At 32.0% G+C, this 27,073-nt stretch overlaps 1 protein-coding gene across 3 annotated transcripts in view; it reads right to left on the bottom strand.

The window, feature by feature from the left end:
• LOC115209663 (mitochondrial folate transporter/carrier) overlaps nucleotides 1-27,073 on the bottom strand; it is a 104,099-nt gene that overhangs the window by 22,112 nt on the left and 54,914 nt on the right. The window contains exon 7 of one of the 3 annotated variants that reach the window (XM_029778132.2): nucleotides 10,519-10,684. The exons of 1 other annotated variant lie outside the window; for it this stretch is intronic. In XM_029778132.2, coding sequence (XP_029633992.1) covers nucleotides 10,531-10,684 — 154 coding nt within the window. In that variant the 3' untranslated portion in view covers nucleotides 10,519-10,530. Of the gene's footprint in view, nucleotides 1-1,324; nucleotides 10,685-27,073 lie in introns of those variants that run through there. One more of the 3 variants, XM_036501081.1, reaches the window with a different exon arrangement.

The following is a 27,073-nucleotide window of genomic DNA, read 5'->3' as shown; positions in this document are numbered from 1 at the left end:
TTTACATTACCAGTATTTAATTGGAAGTAGGTCAATGTGTAGGAAAGGGGCATGAGAAGTATAACTGAGCAACACTAATGTTAATAGAATGTGGATTGAGAGAATTACGAAATGTGTGATAGAATAGCTTGATAAGAAATTTTCTAAGTAAACTACCAGAGATGGGTGGAACCCACAAATGCAAGACTTAGCGAGAAGTAATTGTGTCAAATATTATTAAAGGTTTTGTGGATTTCAAGGCAACAATATTGTTTTCAGTAGCATTCTGAAAAGTTGAAGATCACAAGCATAACGCAGAGTAGCAAATCTTGGTTCTATGGAAACTGTGGTAATGAAAAGAACTCAAGGTGAAAAATATTGGAAGCAATAACTATGTCATTAGATGGCAGGGCCTGTTATTAATTCTCTACATCCATTTTGCCCAATATTTTCCATACTACTGGAAGAGGGAAGAGCTTTAATTGGACCACTTATTTTTACAATAGGATATACATCCAGTTGATAATAACTCAACTATCAAATAGAATCAGAATTTGGTTTTACCCATCAGGGAACCAGAAACACACTAAGTTATCACATTCAAGAATTCAACATGATTCTTAGTAATGCTCGAACTCATGACAATATGAGGAATAATCAAACACCTCAATTTTACAGTCAATATAATCCAGCAAATCATAATTCAATTCGTTCCTGCCCAGTCACTATAAATTCATTGCTTAAATTTCATACAGCATTACATTTATGTGTACTTTACTGTAAAAAAAATAGAAAAACAAAAACAATTTATGTAAGGAAAAAAACAATTCAATAAAGCATTTGTAATTTTTTTTATTTAAGATTCATTCAACAAGGTATGCAAAATATATACCACATACACTCAAAAAAAAAAACAAAAAAAAATGTCCTTTTGTTTAATTTCTTCAAGAATTCCAAGTGGAATACTTGGCATGGGATATACAAAAGTATCAATACATTATCATTATTATTAGCTTGTCCTTCACAGAAGTCAAGTGAGAAAGATAGATGTTGCCACTACTGTCTTTCAGTGGATTAAAAAGTTGGCATGCATATATATATATATATATATATATATATATATATATATATAGTGTATGTCTTTATGTCCATATAAATATGTGTGAATCGGTGTATGTATGTTTGTATGTAAGTATATATGTTGTATATATGTTGTATATGTATGTGTGCAGGCATGTTTGTTTCAAAAAGTAAATTAATGGCCTCAAAGGAATGTGAAAAGAAAAGAAATAAGTGCTACAACAATTATAAAATGACCTCCACATAATTAGAAAGAAAAAATTAATTTTTTTTTTTTCCAAATTAGGCATGGGCAATAATGAATAGAAAATGATAAAATGTGATGTTCATGCCTTTCCCAAGGTCATTAACAAATTAGATTACATACAAATGGAAATCAAAACCAAGGTATGGAATGAAGACCTGAAGATCTTGTAACAATACTCTGGCACCTGCCAAAAATAGTCTCTCTGACAAAACATCACTCATTTGTCTAAGTAGAGAAAGTCATATTTCTGAGTCCACCACCCAATGATGTGAAATGGTACTTGGTTGATTAGAGAAGCTAACAAAGCACCAAAGTCAAACATCTTACAACTTAAACCTCAGTGCCAATTACAATAATAAATTATAATAGAAAAAGCATTAAAAGAAAAAAAAGCCAAATAAGAAAGGAAAGCGTTAAAAGAAAAATATACAAAAAGTTGTAACTTGAAAAATAAAAAGAAAGAAACAGCTAGAAACATAATCTACTATTTGTTAATAGAGAAAATAAATTTTAGTTTTGTTGGGCTTTTATTTATGTCCACATAGAATTTTGCTTTTATACATTTGTTTTGAACATAGGTTATGGTCAGAGTTAAAATAAGCACCAAATCACATAGTTCTGAATAATTTTTTTTTAAAAAGTGTAATTTATATTTTCTTTTATGGGGGTGGGCATGTTATTTTTTGGGGGGTTTTTTGTTTGTTTTTTGTCTACTGGGGTATTGCAGCTTGTTTTTAATTATTACTGTTATAAAGGCCTGTAGAATTGTAAGAAATAAAAATCATTTGAGTACAAGAGTGAGAATAGCAGGGATGGTAGGGAGAGAACTTTAAAATGTGCCATGTTGGAATTTCTATATTTACGTTCAACATAAAATTATTCGGACACAAAAGTATCTCTCAAACAGAACACAAACAGTTGTGTACACAAAATCCAAAGATAAAATTTTATACATGTATACTGGAAAAATTTTATACATGTATATAGTAGTCATGAATATTGAAAATTATGATGAGAGATAATGAAAGATAGAAAGGAAAATCAAGAAATAATGGAAAGATCAGAGTATATTCAATCAAATACATCCTAGTACATTAAAAAACCAAATTATAGTAACAAATGCAAAATAGATGTCTTGAGTTAGAAATCATTTTACGTTATGTTCTCTGTGTATTGTATTGTCGTCATCTTAATTCTATCAAGTCACTACTAAATATTGAGTAATAATAATGATATATGAATTCCACAGATTGGCACAAGACCACAGTTTCACTGGAGGAGTATTGTCAAATGAATCAACTCTTCTGCATGCCAGATAGCACTTTATTTATTGACTGTGAAAGGGTGATATACAAAGTCAACATCAGAAGGATCTGAACTCAAAACAGGGATGGAACTAGACATGCAAAGATATTTAGCTGATGATCTACCAGTTCTAGCACTTTTCTAATAATATGAATCTCTGGTGTTGGCACAAGAAAGGTTTGTAGCTGACTGAATCAAATCATGAATATGACTGGTACAAACTGGCAGTAACTGAACACAGAACATACAATATAACTAAAAACTGTGAGGTATTTACATAGTCTAGTACTACTGTTTCTGCTAGTCTACTGCCCTTTTTTAATAATAATTTTTATTACTATCATAGGCACAAGGCCACACATTTGGAGAGAGGGTACAGTCAAATCAACTCCAGTACCCAACTGGTACTTGTATCAATGCCAGAAAAATGGAAAGCAAAATCAAACTTGACAGGGTTTGAGTTTCAGATGCAAAGAGATCTACTTAAATACTGCAGGACTTTTTGTCCTATGTTTTACCCAATTCTGTCACTGTTGTCAGTTTTTTTTTTTTTTTAGTTTTTCAGGTGGTTATTTTCAGTAATGTACTTGACAGATTTATATATCAGAAATGGTGAGGAAATTTGGGAGGGGAAAGGGATAATGGTAATATAAAGACATGCAAAAAAAAAATAAAAAATATAATTTCATGCTATTTATGATATGTACCGGGATTTACCAAATTCTCTTCATACCTGCCACATTGGACAAAAGTTGGGTGCAAAACAAGAATAAATAATTCACAATTTAATTGCTTGATTACACAAGGTAGAATGGGGAAAAAAGAAGAAGAAATGTATACAAAAGAGATATTAGGGATATCCTGATGCACATGCCTTGTCCAAAAGCAACAGTAAATTTAAAATGGCTTTTATTATCAAGTATCAAGACAGGGTGGTAATCTTGACTCACCAGGAGCCAACCCTGTAACAGTCATCTAAAATATAAAGTACTGTTGTTTTGTTTTTTTGTTGAGGTTTATTTTTCTTCCTTCTTTTTTCTCCATTCTCATTTTATTTTTTTAATTACTGCCACTGATTCTTAGTAACAGTGTTATTCTGTTTCTGTTGAAATATCATTCTTTGAACAAACTTACAATAAATGAAAGATAGGAGTTTCAATTCAAATACAAACTCCAATTTCAAATTTTAATAACACTGAGATGCTTTCATTATTGAAAATTGCAGGGAAAAAAAACAGATAAAATTGATATTTCAATAAATAAAAATTATCAAAAAGAAATTGAATTATCATGTATATGTTGTGTGTGTCATTGTTGCTTTTATCTTGGCTTTTGTTTCATTGTTGAATTCCAATATATTGTTAAACATAATTATTTTTTTTTTTTTTAAGTTTTCCTATTTAATAATTTTACATACAACTATAATTAATAAAAACATCTGTTTTATCAATTTGACAATAAAAATAAATTAAAATGATATAACCTCACTAATCCTCTGCAATACATACAATTAAAATCCATATATTATTCTTAAAGTATAAATAAGATATTTTTAACTGATTTTGTTTTAATTTGTTTTTGCTTTTTTTGCTGTTTTTTTTTTGTTTTTTTTTTAATTGAGAGTTACACATTTTGCTACTAAATTTTGAAACAAAAATACTCCACATGAATTCCAATACAAATGGTGCAAACATTTTAAGAGAAAGAAATTTATGAGAAAAATTTTTAAATGCCCAAAGAACACTGGTTAGAAATTAAGTGGGCAACAAACCTAATTAGCAAGACTGTACAACATAAATAGGACATAAATTAGATCTCGTCTCCTTTTTTTGTTTCCCCTATAAATTTCACTATAATGACACAAAACTGTATCTGCAAGAAATGTTCTTCAATGTTATCAAATTTTAGGGGTATAATGTATAAGTCTAAGTCTGCATTCATATAACAGTGTGTACATGTTTGTATTTACTCATCAGTAAATACGGCATGCTGAATTTTGGATTTCATATCATTGCAGATACAACAAAATAAAGAATGAAACTCGCAATTAGATATATGCAACACACACACAAGCAGTACAACTAATGTTTCCCTACCATTTGCACTGCATTGGTCCCTAATCAAATAGCGACATTTTTCTTAGTTTCAAAATTTTGTATATGAATGCATTCTAGGATAATAACACTGATCTTATGAATGATATAAAGTTGAAGTGTTTTCTACACCAGTGAAGTAGATCCTAAAGTAAAATGACATCAGGAAAGTAATTTTTTAAAAAATAACAACTCTACAGCTATGAAAGATTCTGGGTTGTATTTCAAAGTGATTATTGTTCTAAATTATATTATCAAAACTAATTTTGGATAACTATTTGGAGAAGTTCCTGGCTTGATAAATATTGCAGCCAAAACAGAGAGAGGATTAGAACAGAGTCTGGTGATAATATATTAAAATTTAAAACAAGATGATCCCTGACGGATAATTGTGACACTAAATATGAAGCCTGCATAAAGATCTGGAATAAGTTCCCCAAATTTCTCCAGACTCATGCAGTGCTTGAACATGTTGGTTGCATAGAGTTTAATTTTAAGGTAACAAACCATACAAAGAAAAACTATCCAAATTCAAAATAATGTTTTGTTTTTACTGTGTTACGTTTGGCAAGAATAAGTGAACTTGAATACATACATCCCATAACCATAATCATTTGAGTCATTAATACACTACTGAAAACTTCATGTTAAAAGCCTAAAATCAAGTATGAAAAGGTCCATCTCTCTCCAAGCTAGATCTATTGTAAGATTTGTACACAACACTACAAATTTGTAAAGTACTCTTTCAACTCACCTTAGTGAACCTATTTTATAGACTATAAAATATTACATCATAATGTTATGATACAATAAAGACAAAAACTTTTCTTCTAAGATAAGATAGAAGTGATGTTATGAGTGTTAAATATGCCAAAGTAGTCAAAATTGAGGAATGACTGGAGCTGGCAAATCATCATACTTTATATATTGACTAGCATTGACAATAAATCTTTAAATGTACCTGTATACACTTTAAAACCATATTTTGAAAAAGCAATTTGCAAAGAACGCTGCCACAGTTACCATTCACAAAGACATGACTGGCCAAAATTGTCAAACCAATTCTCCAGATGATTTTCTATAAAAACATAAGGCATCAGATTTGTAGAGAAAATGGAATGAAACTAAAAACATAATTGTCATTCTCAAAAATATCTGTACCATATTTCTTAATATTTGTAATTATTAAATTCCATGATTTCTCAGACTACAAAAAATTCCCAAGAAATTATTAAATATATGTTATGGAATTATATTTTGTAAAACTTTTTTTAACACATATGCATAAGCAAAGAGATTTAGGATAAGCAAAAGTGCATCCCTTTCCCTAATATATTAATCATATAAGGAATGAAGTGACTACAAATTGGAATCAGGAACAGACTGGTTATATACAGCTGATGACAACTGTTTCTAACTCCATAATTTTTGTCAGTTTATATGATGCAAACAACATTAAGTTAATTGATTAATTAAATTTGCAAGCTACATTTGCTTCTTGATTTCACTTGTTAACCATTTGTTTCCAAAGATTAGTTAGATCTATTAGCAATAAATACCAATAAGACAAAAGTGCATTAAAATAACCAAAATTACTAGTTGTAAATGTTTAACAAACTACTATAGCAAAATGAAATAAAATACAAACAATACAGAAACTCTAAAATAGACAAATTTCTTTAAAAAATTGTGTGAAAATGAAAAAAAGAAAAACTTGTGTTGAAATAACTTTTGAAGAGTATTGAATATACAGTGCTATATGTACATTTGAAAATAAATATCACAAAACAAAAGAATAAAGTTCCTTGATTTCAAATCCCACTGTTATTATTGCCACCAGCAGCATAAAATCTACAAAGTTTTTAAAGTACAGATTCTATCCAAACTAAACGCGTGTGTATGTATGCATCATACATATATTCACATACACAATCAAGAGAAAGTCTTGGTGCTAAAGACAGAGCAAGCTGTCTCAAAAAAAATCAAAGCCATAAAATTGAAATACAGTACATACAACATATATGTACCCATTTTCAGCTGGCCATCATAGAAATAAGATTTATGTCACAAATGGATTTGTTATTTGGATTCACTTATACACCTAAGACATACATTACCTTTATTCAGAAAACGATACAGGTACACACACACATAGTTGGAAGATATCTCATCCAATACATGCAAAATTTGTTTAGACTGACATTACTCAGAGCTTCTTGTTTTATGAAAATGGATATATTCGTGTGTATGTGTACACACATGCATGTGTGAGAGAGAGATATGTATATACAATTTCTGTAAGGTTTAGTACACAAGACATAGATGGCAAAATATCAACCCTAACATTTATATAAACAAACTAACCAACTACAAACAATACCATAAAGAAGCACTGAGTTAAAGGTGTTTAATCAACATGTAACCTGTGAGTCTTTTCTGCATTAATGTTTAGAAAATGTTGCCGAAAATTTATATATATTTTAAAATATTGAAAAACTCCTGAAGGTCAAAGGATGAAAAACAATACAAACAATATCCCACTTTAAATGCAAAATATGACAACAAAAAATAAGAGAAAAGAAACATTATATTAAACACTAAGCAAGTGGAAATCAGAGTCAAGTCATCCCCATCTGACAAAGAAGCGGGATGGATAAGCTCCCCAAATTGTAGCTTGTTCAAAGTATGAAGTAAAGCAACATTCCCAAATTAAATAATGACATGTTCATCAATCCTAACTCACCTTATTTCTAACAAGACACAAAAAAAATGAGCAAAACTGAAGTTGCTATCAATAAAATTATGATCTTAAACACTACACCCTGCATGCTTTTATACATTTAAAAGGGTTCTTTCTAGTGCCAACCAGTAAAACTGTCTGTAGTTCTTTTTGGCTTTTATTTTCTTTTTAAATTCCAATAACTCACCAATTGCTTGGTAACTTTTATTCGTTTGTTTGTGAATAATGATGTTGTTGGTTACTGGTTTCCAATGGTTAATGACTGCTTCATTACATTTCTGACAATGAGAGAAGACAGAGTGGAAGAGGAGAGCATCTATTATCTGGGTGGGAAAGACTTCATTTGAATAGCACCAGTTTTTGCTGATGTTTACTCCTTCACCAATATAATATGGGTAAGCTATATAAACACACACACACACAATATGCTCTAAACACAATTTATATCTAGCAAATTCCACTTACAAGGTACAGATCAAACCAAGACTATGGCAGAAAACCTAGTGTAGCAAAACCTAGTACTACATGGTTGCAGAACAAACTTCTTAACCACATAATCAGGCCTGTGAACATTTTTAAAAGAATATTTTTATAAAGCTACTTCCATTCAAAAGTTAAAACAAAATTATTAGTGTCAAGATTTCAAAACCCAGACAATAACAATTATCTTCAGGGCTAATTAAAAAATAAAGAAATAATCACATTATTGTCATTATTAATAATGACATTATGGTGCCTCAGATTTATAAAGAGAGAATGAAATATATGACATTCATACTTTTCCCATAGAAAATTAGTAAATAAGTGGAGTTATCTCACATCTAATTCTTGTTTGTAATCACACTAGTCACTTTAATTTTAACTAACCTGTTTATTAACTCTACAGTTCTCATTGTAATTATATTATAGGTTTATTTGATTGGGAACAAGGTTAATTTTGGTAAAGAAAGAGCATAATTAATTAGCGTATTACTGGTAAACAAGTACCAGTAAAAAGATTTTAACTGAGAACAGAAGACATGTGCTTTACTGATTCCAACTCCACAAATCTATATATTCACTTCTAAATTCCAATATTAACAAAGGTAAATGATTAGCACAATATAGCGCTTGATTCAATGTTTTACAGTACTTCATTTTATATCTTCAAATCACGGCAAAGTCTAGCTTTGCTTGTCATCCTTCCAAGGTTTATTAAACAAGTACCATCAATATATTGTACTTGATGTAATTAACAAAGCATTTCCCCTTTAACAACCAGTTGTGTGTGAGAATATTATTGTCTGTCTTCTCTCTGAGGCACCAAGCATGAAGTAGTTTTGCTCCTTCTTGACAATTTAAAGCATTGCACATATATAAAAGAATTGCTATTATTCCTACTTCACACAAGTGGCAGAAAATAACACATTTTTATTCATAAAACAATCATCAATGTCATATTTTCATTTTCTTCCCTCAAAAGTCTGAGATCAATGAATATACTGAACATCAAGCCTTCAATAACTTGGCTTTTGCCCACTCGAAACCTTATTAAAACATCATCAGTAGAATGCATGTACATAGTCTAACATACACAAACACTTCAATTTTTTAAAATATACATTTCTGATAAGTACAACTACTTCATAAAACCCTACATAGATTTCGGTGAACCACAAACCAGTTTCATAGCTTACAGTATTGTCATTGTTAATGGGTAATAATATGGTGGAATGGCTAAGAAAAGTCGCAGATACATTGAAACAAAACACTGATAAATTCTTTAAAAAGAAACAGTTAAAAGAAAAGGATTACCAAAGTCTATAACATATTAGATATTCAACTACGTAGCAGAAACTACACACCTTATAAAGGCACGGGTTTATTATTGCTTAAAAGCAAGAATTATTGGTGAAACTAATAGTCATAAATATATTGAGTTTAAACAAATAAAATATAACTACAAGGTGAGTGGGGTAGTGAAATGAATGAGTTGGTTATGATATCAAATTTGACAACTACTAAAATCATAATATATCCTATGATAAATATACATAAATAAAATGAACTCTAACAATAATGAAATTAAATTCATGTGGGTTTTCTTTGTTTTTTGAATGACACTTCTTTCCATTCCATCCAGCTCAAATCATGCTATATTTTATTTTACTTTCAGTAAGATTTTTTAATGCGATATGAAGGAACTGGAAAAGGAGGTTATTCTGATGTGATAAAAGTTTACGAACATTAAAAAAAAAAGAAACAAAGTTAAGCAAGAAATCTTACTGTGTGAGAAGAAATAAATATCAGCCAAGACCTTGAAAGATGCAGAAGCAAAGAGAGTAAAACCTCATGCTCAGGTGATAGTTTGCAAATATTATTATTATTATTATCATTATTATTATCAGCAATTTATTTTTTCAATAAAACTAAAGGAATTTACCTAATAGAGTCATCAGCATTGTTATTAATATTCTCATTGCTATCATTATCACCGTTATTATTGCTATTACCGCTATAATCATTATTATTAATATTATTAACTTTGTGTTTGGGGGATAGCAGTACCTTTTAGAGGAAATGTTGCAGTTAAAAGTACAATTAATGATATTTAGCTATTGGAGATAGCTATGTATCCCACCCCCACCCTTCAGGAATATATCGAAAAATGTTCATCTAATGATTCATCTGAAAAGGTCATTGGTTTAAGAGCATGAAGAGGAGCTTTAACCGAAAAAAAAAAAGAAAAGAAATACATGCAATTCTTTCTTTTTTATTAATATAAATAATGATGATTAGTAGTAGTAGTAGTAATAATAATAATAATAATAATAATAATGTGAAACAAAATATTAAATGTGAAAGACAAAATTAATGAAAATGACATAAATGACTTTTAGTAATGATATTTGTCAAAACTAGGTTAATAAAATAGGTCAACTATGCCCTTTCAGACAGGTTAATTTCAATGTTTTGAGAAGGGCAGCATCTGAAGGACCAGTGAATGTTTGCTTTCTTTCTTTGCTTTATTTTTTCCCTTTTTTTCTTTCTTTTTTTTTTTTTCAATCTATTTATTGTTTGTTTTTAACACAGACCTTGTTACCGTTTCAAGTTTTCCATTGGTCTGATTTCACTGAATGGTTCGCCTGATGAAGTGAAGTGATGTACTCGTAAACTAGTAAAACGATGCATATGTTGGGAGTGACATGAACCATGTAGACTGGAAATCCTTTGTACAATCCTCGTATTCTTCCTTCATTTCTGGACAGAAAAAGAAAAGAGTCCAGTAGGAATACAAATCACCAAATGAGAAGAGCAAGAAAATGCTGTACATTAGGTGAAAAAGCTAACATTAGGTAAAATTGCTAATTGTTTATTTAAAAAAAGCATAATCAAATACAGTTTTATAATTGCCAACATACAAACACATAAATGTGCTATAATTGTATGCTTGCACATAAAATCATTTGTGTTTTTACTGTGAAATAAGAACAAAAAATATATTAATTCTACATACATTTTTTTATGTGAAAGAGTTCTAGAAAAATAAAATTACTATTATTATTATTATAATTACACAAATAGGGGGAAAATAATAAAGTTTATTTAATGAGACTGTTCACCTAACAGATTAAAAATTAAGACTTAAATTCAAGAAACAAACATGTAGACAACTAAGAGTATAATTCAACAAAGCTTTCTGATAATCTAGGTTATGAGGAAATTTATAAAATAGTTGGGTAAAATATTTGGATAAATACACACACATTTGAGCTAAGGCTGAGAATCTGACAAGTTTTAAAACAGTTTCCTTAGGCACAACTGAAACCATTTTGCCTTCACAATGCACATCTAGAGTGAATGAATTTGATAGTGAAGATACCCATCTGAAAACTATTCTCACATAAACAACTTTAGACAGACATGCAAAGTAATAAAACATCAATTTCACAATGCTGACACTATCAATAAATGTTATCTTACGGTGAATATTCACTTTCTGCTAGATAGAAAAGTTGCTTTAACCATGAACACAGTGCAGCAGCAGAATATGAACCACCAGCCATTCACTAACTGACCAATACTCCTTTCAGTTAACATTTTATTATTCAAATTTAAGTTGAAGTATAAAGAATTCAGAATACCAACAATTGGAATCTGCAACAATTCATCTAGCTTCAAACCCTCTAGTTTGTGAAGAGAGAAAATGAGAAAAAAAAGAAGAAAAAAAACAAGTGGCACTCCAAGATAGCTTTTATGCAATCACTCTGTTAAAAATGGTAGCCAAAGTTCACCAAATCACAACCTAATGTATTAAAGAAGGATACGCTGGACAATGTGATATATAAAAAAAAAGGCAAATTAGTTACACTTTTGATCACAGGACAACAACATAACTGTTGACAAGGGACTAGAAAATCAGTAACGAAAAAGAAAACTGTAATTAATCGAGTATATAATAAATCACATCATTGTGTACCCCACTTTAAGGCGGTGAGCTGACAGAATTGTTAGCACACCAGACAAAATGCTACGTAGTATTTCATTTGCCTTTACATTCTAAGTTCAAATTCTGCCAAAGTTGACTTTACCTTTCATCTCTTTAGGGTCAATGAAATAAGTAGCCATTAAGTACTGAGGTCAATATAATCGACTATCCCCCTCCCACCAAATTTCAGGCCTTGTGCCTATAGCAGAAAGGACTGTGTACCCCTTATGGCAATAAAAAAAAACACTAATACATTTTTAATACTGTTACTAAAACAAAAACTGGACTTTTGCCATACTCATGATGCATGAACTGCTCAATTCCTCCAAACCTCTTTACTAATGGCTGAGGTTTGGGAGTGTAAACAGACAAAAATTTATGATAGTATACTGGTACAAGCCTACATATTTATCATGATATACAGGCATAGCACTTTGGGTGTTTTATGCTACAGAACTAGAATCAACAAAAACCTTGTAAATGAATGTGGTAGATGGAAACAGAAAGAAACGTATGTGCATGTGTGGGTAGGCTTTTGTCTATTTCCACTTTTCTGCATAAACATGTCCAGCCAGCCATGAGGAAACAGGTGAGGGTTGGTAACATGAAAGAACATTCAGCCAATGAAAATTTGCCTCGATGAATTCTATTTAACTCTCATGCAACTATGGAAAAGTGGACAAATAAAACAATGGTGAAGAAGACATTTCAAATTAGAAGTAATCAATCATTTTAATTTAGCAAATCATAGCAAGCAGCACACTGTAGAGTGGTTGGCATTAGGAAGGGCATTCAGCCATACAAACTTGCCACAACTGACAACTGTAGTCTGGACAGCTCCCCAGCTGCCCATCTCCATGTCAAACCAGCCAACCCATGCCAGCATGGAAAATGGACTTTAAAAGGATGGTGGTGGTGGTGGTGGTGGTGTGTGTGTTTGTGTTTTATGAATCAAACTTAATATACTTATTGGCAACTAATGCATCATATAATTAGAAGAGACAAATAACATACTAGCCCATCTATTAATGATTTAGATTTTTTTTTAAAGTATCAAATCAATATGAATTGTTTGTTAATTGATTAGGGTAGTGCAGAAATATAGAAGCCTAGAAATTAGGTAATTGATAAGTAATTAGTATGAGCAAACAAAATCTAATGTGCTTACAGCTAATAAAGGTTATAAATCAATAACTTCTTTTTTTACAATTCCCCTCTATTTATCTTTATTTTTTGACAGGTTTCAGTCATTGGATACCACCTAATCATTATGTCAACCCAGTACTTAACTGGTATTTACTTTATCAACTTTGTAAGAATGAAAGGAAAATTCAACTTAAGTGCAATTTGAACTCAAAACAAAAAGATACTTATTCAAATAGAAAAGTATTTTGTCCAACACTACTAATTCTGAAATCCATTATCTCTTATTATAAAAGGCAGATTTTATCTGCCTCCCTTTGTCAGTTATAGAAATCTACAATATAGGATTTCTTCAATTACAATTTACCTAGCATTTTTAAGAGTAGAATGCATCGGGTCATGCCAGGTCCAGTTTTTAAAATTTAAACTCCAATTAAGCAAAATTTACAGAAAACTCACATTCTGGTGTGTATGTCAAATGCTTTTCTTAGTCTGGTTTACAGCACACACAAACGCACACACACAGTGTGCAACGAATAAACTGAAACTAATTCACTGTGTGTGTGTTGACAGGTAGACAATAGAATGCGATGGCGATGTAATATTTGTTTCTGTCTATCACGCTGATAGATACATGAGTAAAATGTATGGCAAGCTAAGAGATAAGAGTGAGTGAAAATGTTCTTGGAAGAGAGTAAATAGCGACAGAGTGATTTGAGGAAGACTAAACTGAAAGTATGAAACAGTGTTTATGTATAAACAGACGACACTTATATATAGTTATGTATGCATCCGTTTAACCCTTTCGTTACCAAACCGCCCGAATTTACCTATTCATATTTAAATGAGAATATCAGAGTAAATCTCTTAGCCACACCTCTGCTTAGCTGAAAAGGACACATTCTTTATGGCTTAGTCAGTGGAAGTGCAGTTCCCAGAATACAGTTTTGTACAAAAATCGAAGTGTAATTTTAATTCCGTGAATTATGGGAGATTTTTTTCCGAAATTTGTTCCTATTGTGTTTTCAAAATTTGTAATTCTGACAAAAAATGGATACGAATTTCATTATATCAAGCAGCGAGTCAGAATTCGAAGGATTTTCTACTGAAGACCTTCATAAATCTAACTCTATGACTGAAAAAAAAAAGCATCTTTATATAAGAGTGAAGTTGTGTGTCTGTCTCCTACGATTTAGATTCGTAACTACTCCCACATTTTGCGGTGCAGTTTAACCAAAAGCGGGTATCTTATAGTCGTGATTCATATCGAGCCCTTCTGGGTATTAGCGCGCGTCTACGATGAGTCTACGATTTAAAAAAAATTTACCATCATATTTTTCCATTTTAATGCATTTTTTTCGCTTTTATATAAGGGAAGTAACTCTCTAAAAATATCTACGATGTGTCAATGATTTAAAAAAAATTTACCTTAATTTTTTTTCAATTTTTAATGCATTTTTTTGCTATTTTTTGGCTATAACTCTCTAAAAATGCTTATATAGTTATTTCCCTTACAACCCGAGCAACGCCGGGCGATACTGCTAGTATATATATATATATATATATGACTTTATGTCTTTTTCAATCCTTGTATGGGTTGCAAGCACCTGTTCCAGCACAAAATTTTGCCATTTGCACCTCTCCCCCTCGTGCCTTTGTCAATCTTTAATTTCTGCAGATTTTCTTCCACTGGATTGCTTGGCACTTCTTTACTCAACTGTCATTTTCAATATGTATCAAATGTCTGTACCAAAGCAGTCTCCTCTCTTGCACTCCGATTTATGCTCAATTGTGCAATTACACTTAACATTATACATCCAGCAGAGCATGCTTACTTCTCTCCTTTCCTGCTTTTGCACATCTTCTATATTTAATGTCCATATTTCACAACCATACAATATCACACTTCATCAAGAGGTAATCATTTCATTACTTCATTACCTGCAGAGGTAATAACTAAACATTTTCCAATTTTTTGTTCTCACTGTGACAACTATAATTTTGGAATACTCACCTCCATGGCTGATAAGGTCATCTAGCCTTCCAGGAATTTTTAAAAATTCATTTCATGGGTCATCTTACTGCTAACCACTTTTATGCATCTGCTATGTATGAAGTTTTCTGTCAGCTTGCCTGCCAATCCTTTGCATCTTCTGTATCCATAGCTTACATTAAGTTTACCATATAGAAATCTTATCTTTCTACATATCAAATGAAGCCAGTACACAAATAAATGTAGAGTCCTGTATATGAAGCCAGTACACAAATAAATGTAGAGTCCTGTCTTCTTTGCTCCCAAGTAAAACTTTTTTTTTTTTTTTTTGGTAGATTTACCACTTGATTATTGTCTCTACTTGTACATTCAGGATTTCTTCATTCAGTTTTTGACATTTAGCAATGAGAACTAAGCCTTTAGCATACAAGAGTTCTCACAGACAGTTGATTTTAAACTCTTCTGTTATGGAGTGAAGATCTGTATAACATCTCGCTTATCATCTTCCAAACTTTCTACGTCTCTTGTTTGGCTTTTATGCTCCATCTGCTACAGTACTGTTCTAACACCCATGTCACCCATTTCACAGGAAGCTTGCTCCAAGCATAGATCTGCTCATTGGATCAATATAAACAACAGCAACAGGGCCTCTCTTTTAGTCACTGAAGATACAATGCCTTCAACAATCAATCTTCCACTTTTGTCAGATCCTAGGCTAAGCTTTTCAATTCCAACAAGAATTTACGAATGTTAAATCCTCAGATTGCAACTGTTTAGTGGTAGACTTTCTAAAAGTGTCACTTGTACCCAATAGCTCTGAGTGAAATATTTTTGTTGACCAAATCTTCATAAAAGGTTTTAATTCAAACACATGCTTGATATCAAATAAATGCTTCTCCAGTGTGTTGAATGATTCAAAACGACAGTCAGAATTAGCACATTTTTATTGATTCCAACTCCAGTAACCTGGAGTATTAGCTTATGACAATAACTCTGCATTAGGAATTACTTTATCAACTCTCAAATGACCAAGCTAAGACAGTAGACAAAGCATAAAAGACAAAACTAATTCCAGACCTTGGAAGTGAAAAGGGCAAAACTAATACTGTAGAGTACTTAGGACCAATACTCATAAATTTACAACTGAAGTAAAAGAGGGGTGGACTTGGTATGTGGAGAAGAGTTTATTTGCATGAGAGTAAGAGGGAGAGGGAAGAGAGAAAGGAAGAGTGACAAAGAGTGACTGAGTGAGACTAAGTGAGTGAGCGAGCAAGAAAGAGTGAGTGAGCGAGCAAGAGTGAGTGAGCGAGCAAGAGTGAGCAAGAGTGAGTGAGTGAGCAAGCAAGACTAAATGTGCGAGTTAATGAGCAAGCAAGAATGAGTGAGTAAGAGGGCATGAGTGAGCAAGAGTAAATGAATGAGCAAACAAGACTGTGAGTGAATGAGTGAAGAGTGAGTTAGTGAATGAGCAAGCAAGAGTGAGTGAATGAATGCATGTGAGTGAGTGAGTGAGCAAGAGTGAATGAGTGAGCAAGAGAGAGTATGAGTGAGCAAGAGTGAATGAGTGAGCAAGAGTGAGTGAGTGAATAGGTGAGCAAGAGTGCGTGAATGAGGGAGCAAGAGTGAATGAGCGAGCAAGCAAGAGTAATTGAGTGAGTGAGTAAGTGAATTAAAGAGCATGAGTGAGTGAGTAAGTATGTGTGACCAAGGTTTGATTAGTGAGTGGACAAGGGCGAATAGACAGGTGAGTGAGCAAGTGACAGAGAAGGCAACATATATAACAACCTCATTAACAACATACCTATGACAGTTTGTTAGATGTTGTATAAAATATATTATTCTGGATCTCAGCAAGTGACTGATGAGGTAAACATGAATGATGATTATTAAAAAATATGAAATTAGGCAAGCTACATTCTTTCTGTGGTTTATCTGGAGATTATATTTCCAAAGTTAGAGTAAATATGTTTATTAACCATAATGTATGTAGTTTCCATAGCCACATCATATAGAAGAGTGTGGGGTGTTGAGGTAGTTGTTAAGATTATTTTACAACCGCATGGTTATGAATGCAATTTGTGAGACACCTTGAGTGTCTTTTACTTTAGCTTAACCAATCTTGTGAGAACAATAAGGTAAATGGAAACTATACAGAAGCCCATGATCTTTATAAATAAATTTTGTGTGTGAGCATGTTTTTACACTCGACTAATATTTAAAAAAAAAAAGATTGACGTTTATGACCTTTAAAAAAGCAGTTTAACAAAAAAAAAAAAAAGGCAAAATAAGTGCCAGATTGAAATAAGTTTTGCAATAAGATCAGCAATGAACAACTCATTGTGACAAATTACATGAGACAAAAGTGTTCCAAAAGCATAGTAACTAAAACAAGAATAAGTAAAAAAACATCAAGAAACTACTACAACTAGTGGTAACACCAAAGAGGTTTTCAAAGGGAAGGTAACAAAGCGTAATATACATGTGTGCACTGTGTAACATTACATGAATATTACACATGGGCATTGAATACAGAGGATGTATATTAGCGCATACAAATCAGCAGATAGAAAAACAGAGAGAGATAAGAGAAATCTGATTTAATGAACTCTCTTGGCATTACACGAGGAGGGCTGTACATATAAGGCTAAATCTCAGGAACCAGATGAGACAGGACCATAACAAATAGTGAGACACTGAACTGAAGATAAAGACTCATTCAACCTATGCAAGAATGGAAAAATGATAATATCAATACACACAAACACACGTTTACATACACATGTTTGTGTGTTTAAGTACATGTAAATATATATATATATATTATATATATATATATATTATATATATATATATATATATATATAGCTCTGCGTGTGTGTGAGTGTGTGTGTGTGCGCACGCTTGCACATATCATTATCATTGTCCTTTAACGTCCATTTTCCGCGCTGGCATGGGTCGGACAGTTTGGTCAGAGCTGGCAAGGCAGACAGATGCACCAGGTTCCAGTCTGATTTAGCTGTAAGTCTACAGCTTTTAATATGGTGCTGACACAGAACTCTTGCAGTCCTCTTCACCAGGAGATGCAGCCTTAACACTTCTGCTGTGGAGGACGGGTCTTCTTCAGTACAATAAGACACCATGTATCTGGGTCCTTTGTCATCTCGTCTGAAAGGTTCAGCATCCTGAGGTCATCCTTTAGTACTTTGCCCCATGTCTTCCAGGTTCACTCTCTCTCTCATTCAAAAGTTCCATCCACTCTCTCTCTCTCTCTCTATATATATATATATATATATTAAATTAAATTAGAGACAAAACCACTATTATGCAAATCAAACAAAGAAAGACTTAAGCCAATACATAAAATAATTTATATAAATTAAATTTAATTAAAATAACCACTACGATATATATATATATATATATATATATATATATATATATATATATATATATCGCCAGCCTCGTCTGGCACCTGTGTCGGTGGCACATAAAATCACCCACTACACTCTCGAAGTGGTTGGCGTTAGGAAGGGCATCCAGCTGTAGAAACACTGCCAGATCTGACTGGCCTAGTGCAGCCTTCGGGCTCCCCAGACCCCAGTTGAACCGTCCAACCCATGCTAGCATGGAAAGCGGATGTTAAACGATGATGATGATGATATATATATATATATATATATATATATTATATATATATATATATACATATATATACACATACATATATATATATATATACACATACATATATATATATATACACATACATATATATATACACATACATATATATATACACATACATATATATATATACACATACATATATATATATACACATACATATATATATATATATATACACATACATATATATATATACACATACATATATATATACACATACATATATATATACACATACATATATATATATATATATATATACATATATATATATATATACACATACATATATATATATATATACACATACATAATATATATATATATACACATACATATATATATATATATATACACATACATATATATATACACATACATATATATATATATTCATAGCCACTTAAACATGGTTGCCCACTCGAGCAGACTCTACTGGATTTTTTAACCCCAAATGGTTATAAATATTATTTGCCAGTACAATTGCTGCACTGATCTCTTAGAGATTTTAGAACTATATATATATATATATATATATATATATATTATATATATATATATATATATATATATAAGATTCTGTTGAATTAGGTGCTTAAGTTGAGGCACCAAGTCACTCCAGTATTATCCACACAGCTTGGAGTAAGATGAATAAAAAGCAAATAACAAGGACGTCAAGGTATTAGTGTCGTAATGCACTAATACCTGGGCATCCTTGTTGCTTATTTGCTTTGGATGGATGGATGGATGGATGGATAGAGAGGTAGACAGACAGACACACATTCATATATATAAATAATTGTGTGTGTATGTGCATGCACGCACGCACATACACACTCACACATAAAAGTATAAACACATAAACGTATAAAAATGTGTGTGAGTTTATGTCTGTGTATGCGTAAGTTATACATTTGTGAGTGCAGGAATAACAGGAAAGAAGCAGATGTTTTTACTTTTGTTTCCTATCTGTTTCACAATCACAATTATTCAAAATATGTCTCTACTTTATAAATTACAGATTGGTACAATTATAAAAAATTTATCAAAAAAGGCTTATAAATACAAATGTACTAACGTTTAAATACATAAGTATAACAAAGAATGAACACAAGAGAATATGAAAGAAAACTGGCACACAATTAATTGTGCCATATATCCTATAAGATATATTTGGAGTTTTTGCCAAGGATAATCTCAATCTATATAATACTAAAACTCTGTGATTGCTTGCATGCATGCTCGTGTGCGTGCTTACATATGTGCTTGCCTGTAATTTGATACAGTCAATCTGGTGCATAATGGAGAAATACTATGAAATGAAGGTACCCCTGAAATGTGAATACAAACAGAATAAAATAAGTTTTGCGTAAATCAGACCACAGATTCCCAAGATACATAATTTTGGGGGGTACCTTCATAAATAGCCAAAATGGCATATTATGGGAAAATACTCTGAAAGTAACGTAACCCTGAAATGGGAATATATAATACTGTGAAAATTGTTTCCATTAATTTTATGCTTACGTTATATAAGAATTCCTTTTGTGCTTTTGTAGAAATGTGCACATACTAAATAAATGCTGTTACTGGAGTTCAAGTTTATCCTAGGAGTTCTATTTCTATTAGATGTAGTAAATAACCAATAAAACTTTAAGCATGAACTTGTAAACCAGACCTATGATGACCCGAACAAATTGAAATATTTAACTGAATCATCATAAAAGTAACTTTCATTTCAATGTTTTATAACCTGAATCATCAGTGACCCAACAGGTCATGGGTAGTCTAGTACTAGTATAAACAGTAAATACTTCAGGCAGCAATCCCCATTTCAACAGTTTCAACCAATTGTAAATCACCGAGAGAAGGCATTAGTAAGGGCATCCAGCTGCAGAAACCATGTCACAGCAGACAGTTGGAGTCTGGACAACTCCCTGCTCGCCATTTCCATGTCAAACCATCCAACCCATGCCAATATAGAAAGCAGACGTTAAATGATGATGATGATGATGAAAACTTTTGGAGCTTAACTTTTGTAAGGTGGTTGGTGTTAGGAAGGGCATCCAGCCATAAAAACCCTGCCAAAACAGCCCCAATTAAACCATCCAACACAAGCCAGCATGGAAAATGGACATTAAATGATGATGATGATGATGATATATAGTTTATATGCATAACCATGGTACCTAATACACATTCTTTTGGTGGGAGGAGGTCCGTTAATAAGATTACGTTAATTTAGGAATAATTCATAATGATGATATAACTATTAAACTTCAGTTAAATTAGAAAAGAAATACACTTTTCAACAACATAATCATCATCATCATCATTTAGCGTCCGTTTTCCATGCTAGCATGGGTTGGACGGTTCTACTGGGGTCTGTGAAGCCAGAAGGCTTCATCAGGCCCAGTCAAATCTGGCAGTGTTTCTACGGCTGGATGCCCTTCCTAACGCCAACCACTCCGTGAGTGTAGTGGGTGCTTTTTACGTGCCACCCGCACTGGTGCCAGACAGAGCTGGCAAACGGCCACAAACGGATGGTGCTTTTTATGTGCCACCGGCACGAGGGCCAGGCAAGGCTGGCAACGGACACGAAACGGGGCGGTGCTGGCAACGGTCGCGAAACGGAAAGTTCTCTTACATGCCACCGGCACTGGTAACACATCTGCAATTTCCATTCATCGATTTCCATTGATCGATTTCGATTCTGATCCTCACTTGCCTCAATGGGTCTTCACAAGCAGAGTTTCGACATGCCACCGGCACTGGTAGCACATCCGCAATTTCCATTGATCGATTTCGATTCTGATCCTCACTTGCCTCAACACGTCTTCACAAGTAGAGTTTTGTGTCCCAAGAAGGGAAGGTATGCATACGTAGGCTGGCTCCATCCCATGTAGAAGGCCACGGGTTGTGGACTCACTTGTCCTGCCGGGTCTTCTCGCGCACAGCACAAATTTAATAGAAATACTGCATTTTTAAAAAACATTTGACATCATAGCATACGCTTGTCATTAAAAATGACAGTTCCCTTTCGTTATATTCTTGATAAATTTTCTATTTCTCATAATGATACAAAGTCAGAAATTTATAGAGTAGTGCAGACAACTGGATTGACTGCAGTAGATTCCAAGAAGTGTTTTCTCAACTCCAAAAAGTTAAAAAGCTATATCAAACACACAATTTTCAAAGAAAATCTAGAGGGATTAGATAACCTTTTAGTATTAAGATTACTCAGTCAAATGTAATGCTTATTTGTTCACATTACTTTGAGGAAATCATATATTATCTCATATTTTGATAACTGGTTGTTTACTTTTAGAATAACGTTGCAAGATAGGTGTAAGAGGCTTGATCTGGCTGGTTTGAATGTTAAAGGGTCAAGTACTGAATATAAGACATTTATTCCAATACTCCCATCATTTATGTCCACTGACCTTGTTATAGCCACAAGACATAGGACTTTACTTTCAGTTTGTCATCATTATTGTTACAGCATTGCTTACCAGCAGTGTGACAAACACAAGGGCACATCTCATATCAATTGATGATAAATAATAATTATAGAACATAAAACATGTTAGTCTTCATTGCACACAACTAAAACTACAGATAAATTCTCACACTCACAATTTAAATACAAAGCATGCTACAGAGAGATAACATTAGCAAATTGAACCGAAATGAAATCCTAGATAAGACAGTGAGAGGTATAGATATAATAAACCTGTTCTATTCCAAAGTAGACTGAAGTGGAAAGATAAATAAATTGACAAAACACAGTAACTAGAGTTACAAAATATATCTCATAAGATTTTAATATTTTATCTCAAATATCTTTTTTAATGTATATGTTTGCATATACACAACTCTCCAACACATGCACAGGTGTTTCCTAAATACACACTCTGACTGATGTTTACACTCTTACACCTCAACAAATTTTGCCAAGATTAAGATTTTCATAAAGTAGTCTCAAACATCAAGTCCATCCAACAATAGTTTCATCACTATAATCACATTCATCTTTTTATTGTATTCCTCCATTTTATCTCACGATGAAAAGCACAAAAAAAATGAGTTTTTTGGTGGTGTTGAATTTGATTAGGTAAAGATCTGCAGGATGCACTTGAAGCATTTTAATTATAAAAGTTATCAAGTTAAAGTGAATTTTTAATAATAAGCAAGCAGCACATTATTATTGTTGTAGTTCTTGTTATAAATTCTATGTATCTCACCATCAAGAAAAGCCTATACAACAAGGTTTTTCAATTACTTTTGAGCTATGTCACCCTTAGAGCAACAATTAGCAGCACATGGAAAATCTTATCTTTCCACAAGAAAAATAGGGATGATAAGGCAAACTTTTTCTGCTCTATCAAATATATAATTCCCACAGCCAGTTTTGCATGATTATACAAAATTAGGAATTAAAAATCTTTTATTTCACAATAAAATCTATTTCTCCTTTTGAATTACACAAACATCCAAAGTAAAAGAACGACACTATTGGACATGGATTAGAATTGTAAGAATCTTTCCTTTCTTCCTATCCCTTGACCATGTAATCACTAAGGTATTTTTAATGACATCACAACCAGATTTTGCCACTTTTCTGTCTTTTGTTACCCAATAATGAGTTGGCAAAATTGAGGTTTGTCCACTCTTTGATGTTAATCTGGGTGACAACTGATCCTGTATGGATTCTAGTTTGCTTGTCATCATCATGAATGTATCATGAGCAAGTTAGCTTAGCAGCACCCATTCCTTTCCAAGCTGTTAGTCACAAGCCAATGACTCTACCTGAGACACATCTTAGCCCCCAACACTAAGCTACTGATCTGAGCCGGCTCCTGTGCCCTAGTGACTCCTTACCCAGAATCACTTGTAAGAGTATTGCACAAAATAGAAGAATCATTTACACAAGTAGTAAGAAAGGCACTAGAATATTTCAAGTATTACAGCCTTTATATATCACCCCAACCATTAAGTAAGACTTTCAGCTTATTCTTATTGAGATCTTAACCTGGGAGAGACATACTTACAGAGTTTACCCCTTACTTAAGGACATGTTACGGGTAAATGTGGAAAAATAGCCTACTTCATTTGTTTGTGCCAAACAAGACTTAATGCAAACAATATAAACAGTCTTTAGTAGGTGCTTCTTAATTTCATACTGAAAACTGATTATAAATACAATATGAATTTAATCATTTATATAAATAATTTTTAAACATTTAAAACTAAATCATTTAGAACAAATATAGTAAAAAGGTTACACAGATGACTGAATCAACTCCTGCACCTTACTAAGACTAACTTCAAGTTCAATCTCAGCAGAATTTGATCTTAGAACAATAAGACACCAAGACATTGGTGATAGGTTTTGGGGAGAGTATTTTCAAATCTGAAACTTACACGAAAATCAGTAGATTTTAAACTAAAGATGATACAATTTCTTAAATCATATATAAAACATTAAATTAAAATTACACTTCAAAAACATCACTTTTTATAAATATCCTACTGTCTGACATTTTTAAACTAAACCTACCAATTGACATTTTAACACTATCTCTAATCATATGATGAGACAAATGTAAAGTTCATTTAGGTTGGCTTATGAGATGTAAAGTTGACATCATTAACAGAGATTAACACAAAATTATTTAACCCACATCATACATAATACTAAAATATTAAATAGTATATGAACAGTCTTAAAATATATTCCAACAAATGAAATATATTTTAGCAAATATTAAACTTACTACAACAGTTTATACTGCTTAATGAGAGTAACTTTTATTTCTATTTTCCCCAAGACCATTCATGCTACTAATTAAAATTCTAATAAAACTGACAATTATATTCTAAACATATCGATAAAAAAAAGTTTTAATTAAACACCTCCAAAAGCAAAATTATTTTGAAAGATACAGGCAGGTTTAGCATTACTAGAAGAAATGCAGATTCATTAAAATATTCTCAAGCCTATTTGTAATTAAATACAATTTTTATGAAACAAGTCTAATAAAGAAGTCTTTTCATTAATAACTTCAATCCTTTAAAAATGAAAATAACTCCAACTAATGAAATTGAATTGCTTTTAATTTATAGTACAAGTTTTAGCAAACATTCAACAAAATTTTTCAAAGAAAAGATTAATTTCATTAAATAGTCAAAATATCTAAAGCTCAATAATTTCTAATGCATTTTAAGTACCACTTCCAACAATAACACAATAGTGATTCCTAGCACAGATACAAGACCACAAATTTAGGAGTGTGCTATAGTGAACTAAATCAATCTCGGGCTTAACTGATCCTCATTTTGACATATGTCAAATAATCACCCCCACCACACTTTTTTTTTATGTATTTATAAAATTTCTTTGGATTACTATTATTTCAACAACTGAGATTACACATGGAAATATCTTATAAAATGAAGAATTTGAACAACGGAGTTCAAGATATAGTGGAGATTCCATTTCTGAGAAATAATCTTTTTCAAAAGGATCACTTTCTAAATAACATTTTTTCCTGTAGAAGACAGAGGCCAAGTAAGACTCAGGGTGAAGTGTATAAGGCTGGTCTTTAGATGTTACATCTCACATTGGAGACAATTTTGTATAAATTTACTTGAAAAACCTACAACTGTTTACTGTTAAGCCAATGCTACTTTTAAGGATCTACATGAAAATAAAATGTTTAGCTGTATGATCTTAACTTGCATCATAATTTCATTAATTGTTTTATGTGCATATTTAGACACAAGCACTCTCTTAGGCCCCTCACACTTGACCAATTAGAGCATAATAGGGAGAGGGGACTTCACCAATAGCCAACTGGTAATAATTTTCAGCGGAGTAGACACAGGCAATGAGAAATGCCCCATCTGGCTCAGGAATCAAATCCATGACCTTGATTGTGGGCCTAACACATTAACTGCTAGGCCTCATATCTTTCCGTCACATATACATAATTTGAGTTGTTTAAATCACATAAATATATAATTTGTTTTGCTTAAATTACACATAAATAACTTAAGTAGCAAAAAAAAATATCTTTATAAATTTCTTCTTTTTAAATGTAACCATATAATTTTTGCTCTTGTTATTGAGTTGAAGATAATCTACATGAAGGTAAAATGTGACATGTTTAATTATGCCTAACACAATCTCAGTTTCTCTCTCCTTGACCTAATTCATCAGATATCTTCACAAACACACATCATACTACAATCTGAAATCAAATCAACATTAATGTAATAAACAATACCCATTCCTCTCACATGTACTATTCTTTACATTAGATATACTTCAAAACCAAAATTTTATGAAGCATTCAACAAAAGAGAAACTTTGAATGATTAAATTTTCAATATCAAATTTATGAATAAATTTATTTTCAAAAATTAAAAAGATTTTTAAGTTGATTTTTTTTCATAAAATGATAAATGGATTACAATATCCACTGGCAATCAGTCAGTTATTTCTTTATAAAAGAGGACATTTAAGTAAAGACAAGAGATAAAGCCTATAGAGATTGACACTATTATAAATCACTGGAACTTATTTTAATCAATCTCCTTGATGAAGACAAATATAGCTCCAGTGGAATTTGAACTCCGAATGGAGAAGAATGAAACTAAGTCATGAAATCCATTCATTCTAGTGTTCTATATTCTCAGCCATTTTCAGTGCTCTACCTATTACCATGGTTGCTGGTTCTGTGTCACACCAAAGATTTGCTGCCAAAATGTCTGACCAGTTGTTGGTTATTTAAAAACGAGCACTTAGAAAAAAACAGAAGCAGAGCCTTACAGTCAGCTAATTCAGTCATGTCCAAAGAGACTGACCAAGTAAAAAACACTTCTCCAAATAATTAATAACCACTGTAAACTTTACTCTCAAATGTAAATTAGCTACCTATGCTGTAATCACTGTTTGCAGACTTTCAAAACTATTTCTAAAACCAAAATGACATGGGTGTATATAACTATATACAACATCACAAGAGAATCTATATGAAGTGCATTGGTTTTTTCAGTTTTCTTGCCAATGTTTAGATCCTTTAGAGTCAACATACAGCAGCAAAGGACATGGATACATGGACTAACACACACACATTCATATATATGATGAGTTTCCACAGCTGTGGTCTATCTTCAGTCCTCCCAAAGACAAAGTATTAGCCAACCCAAGGCTGTGGGAAAAGACACTAACCCAAGGCATTGTGCAGGATAATAAAATCCAAAATCATGTGATTGTGAAGCAAACTTCTTAACCACGGTCATGCTTGCACTCAACTCATTTGAGAATTACAGG

The sequence above is a fragment of the Octopus sinensis genome, linkage group LG3 (assembly GCF_006345805.1).
Source record: "Octopus sinensis linkage group LG3, ASM634580v1, whole genome shotgun sequence".
In the NCBI taxonomy this organism is placed as follows: Eukaryota; Metazoa; Mollusca; class Cephalopoda; order Octopoda; family Octopodidae; genus Octopus; species Octopus sinensis.
The sequence above is the reverse complement of the archived record's forward strand: the minus strand, read 5'-3'. Positions and strand labels throughout refer to the sequence as shown.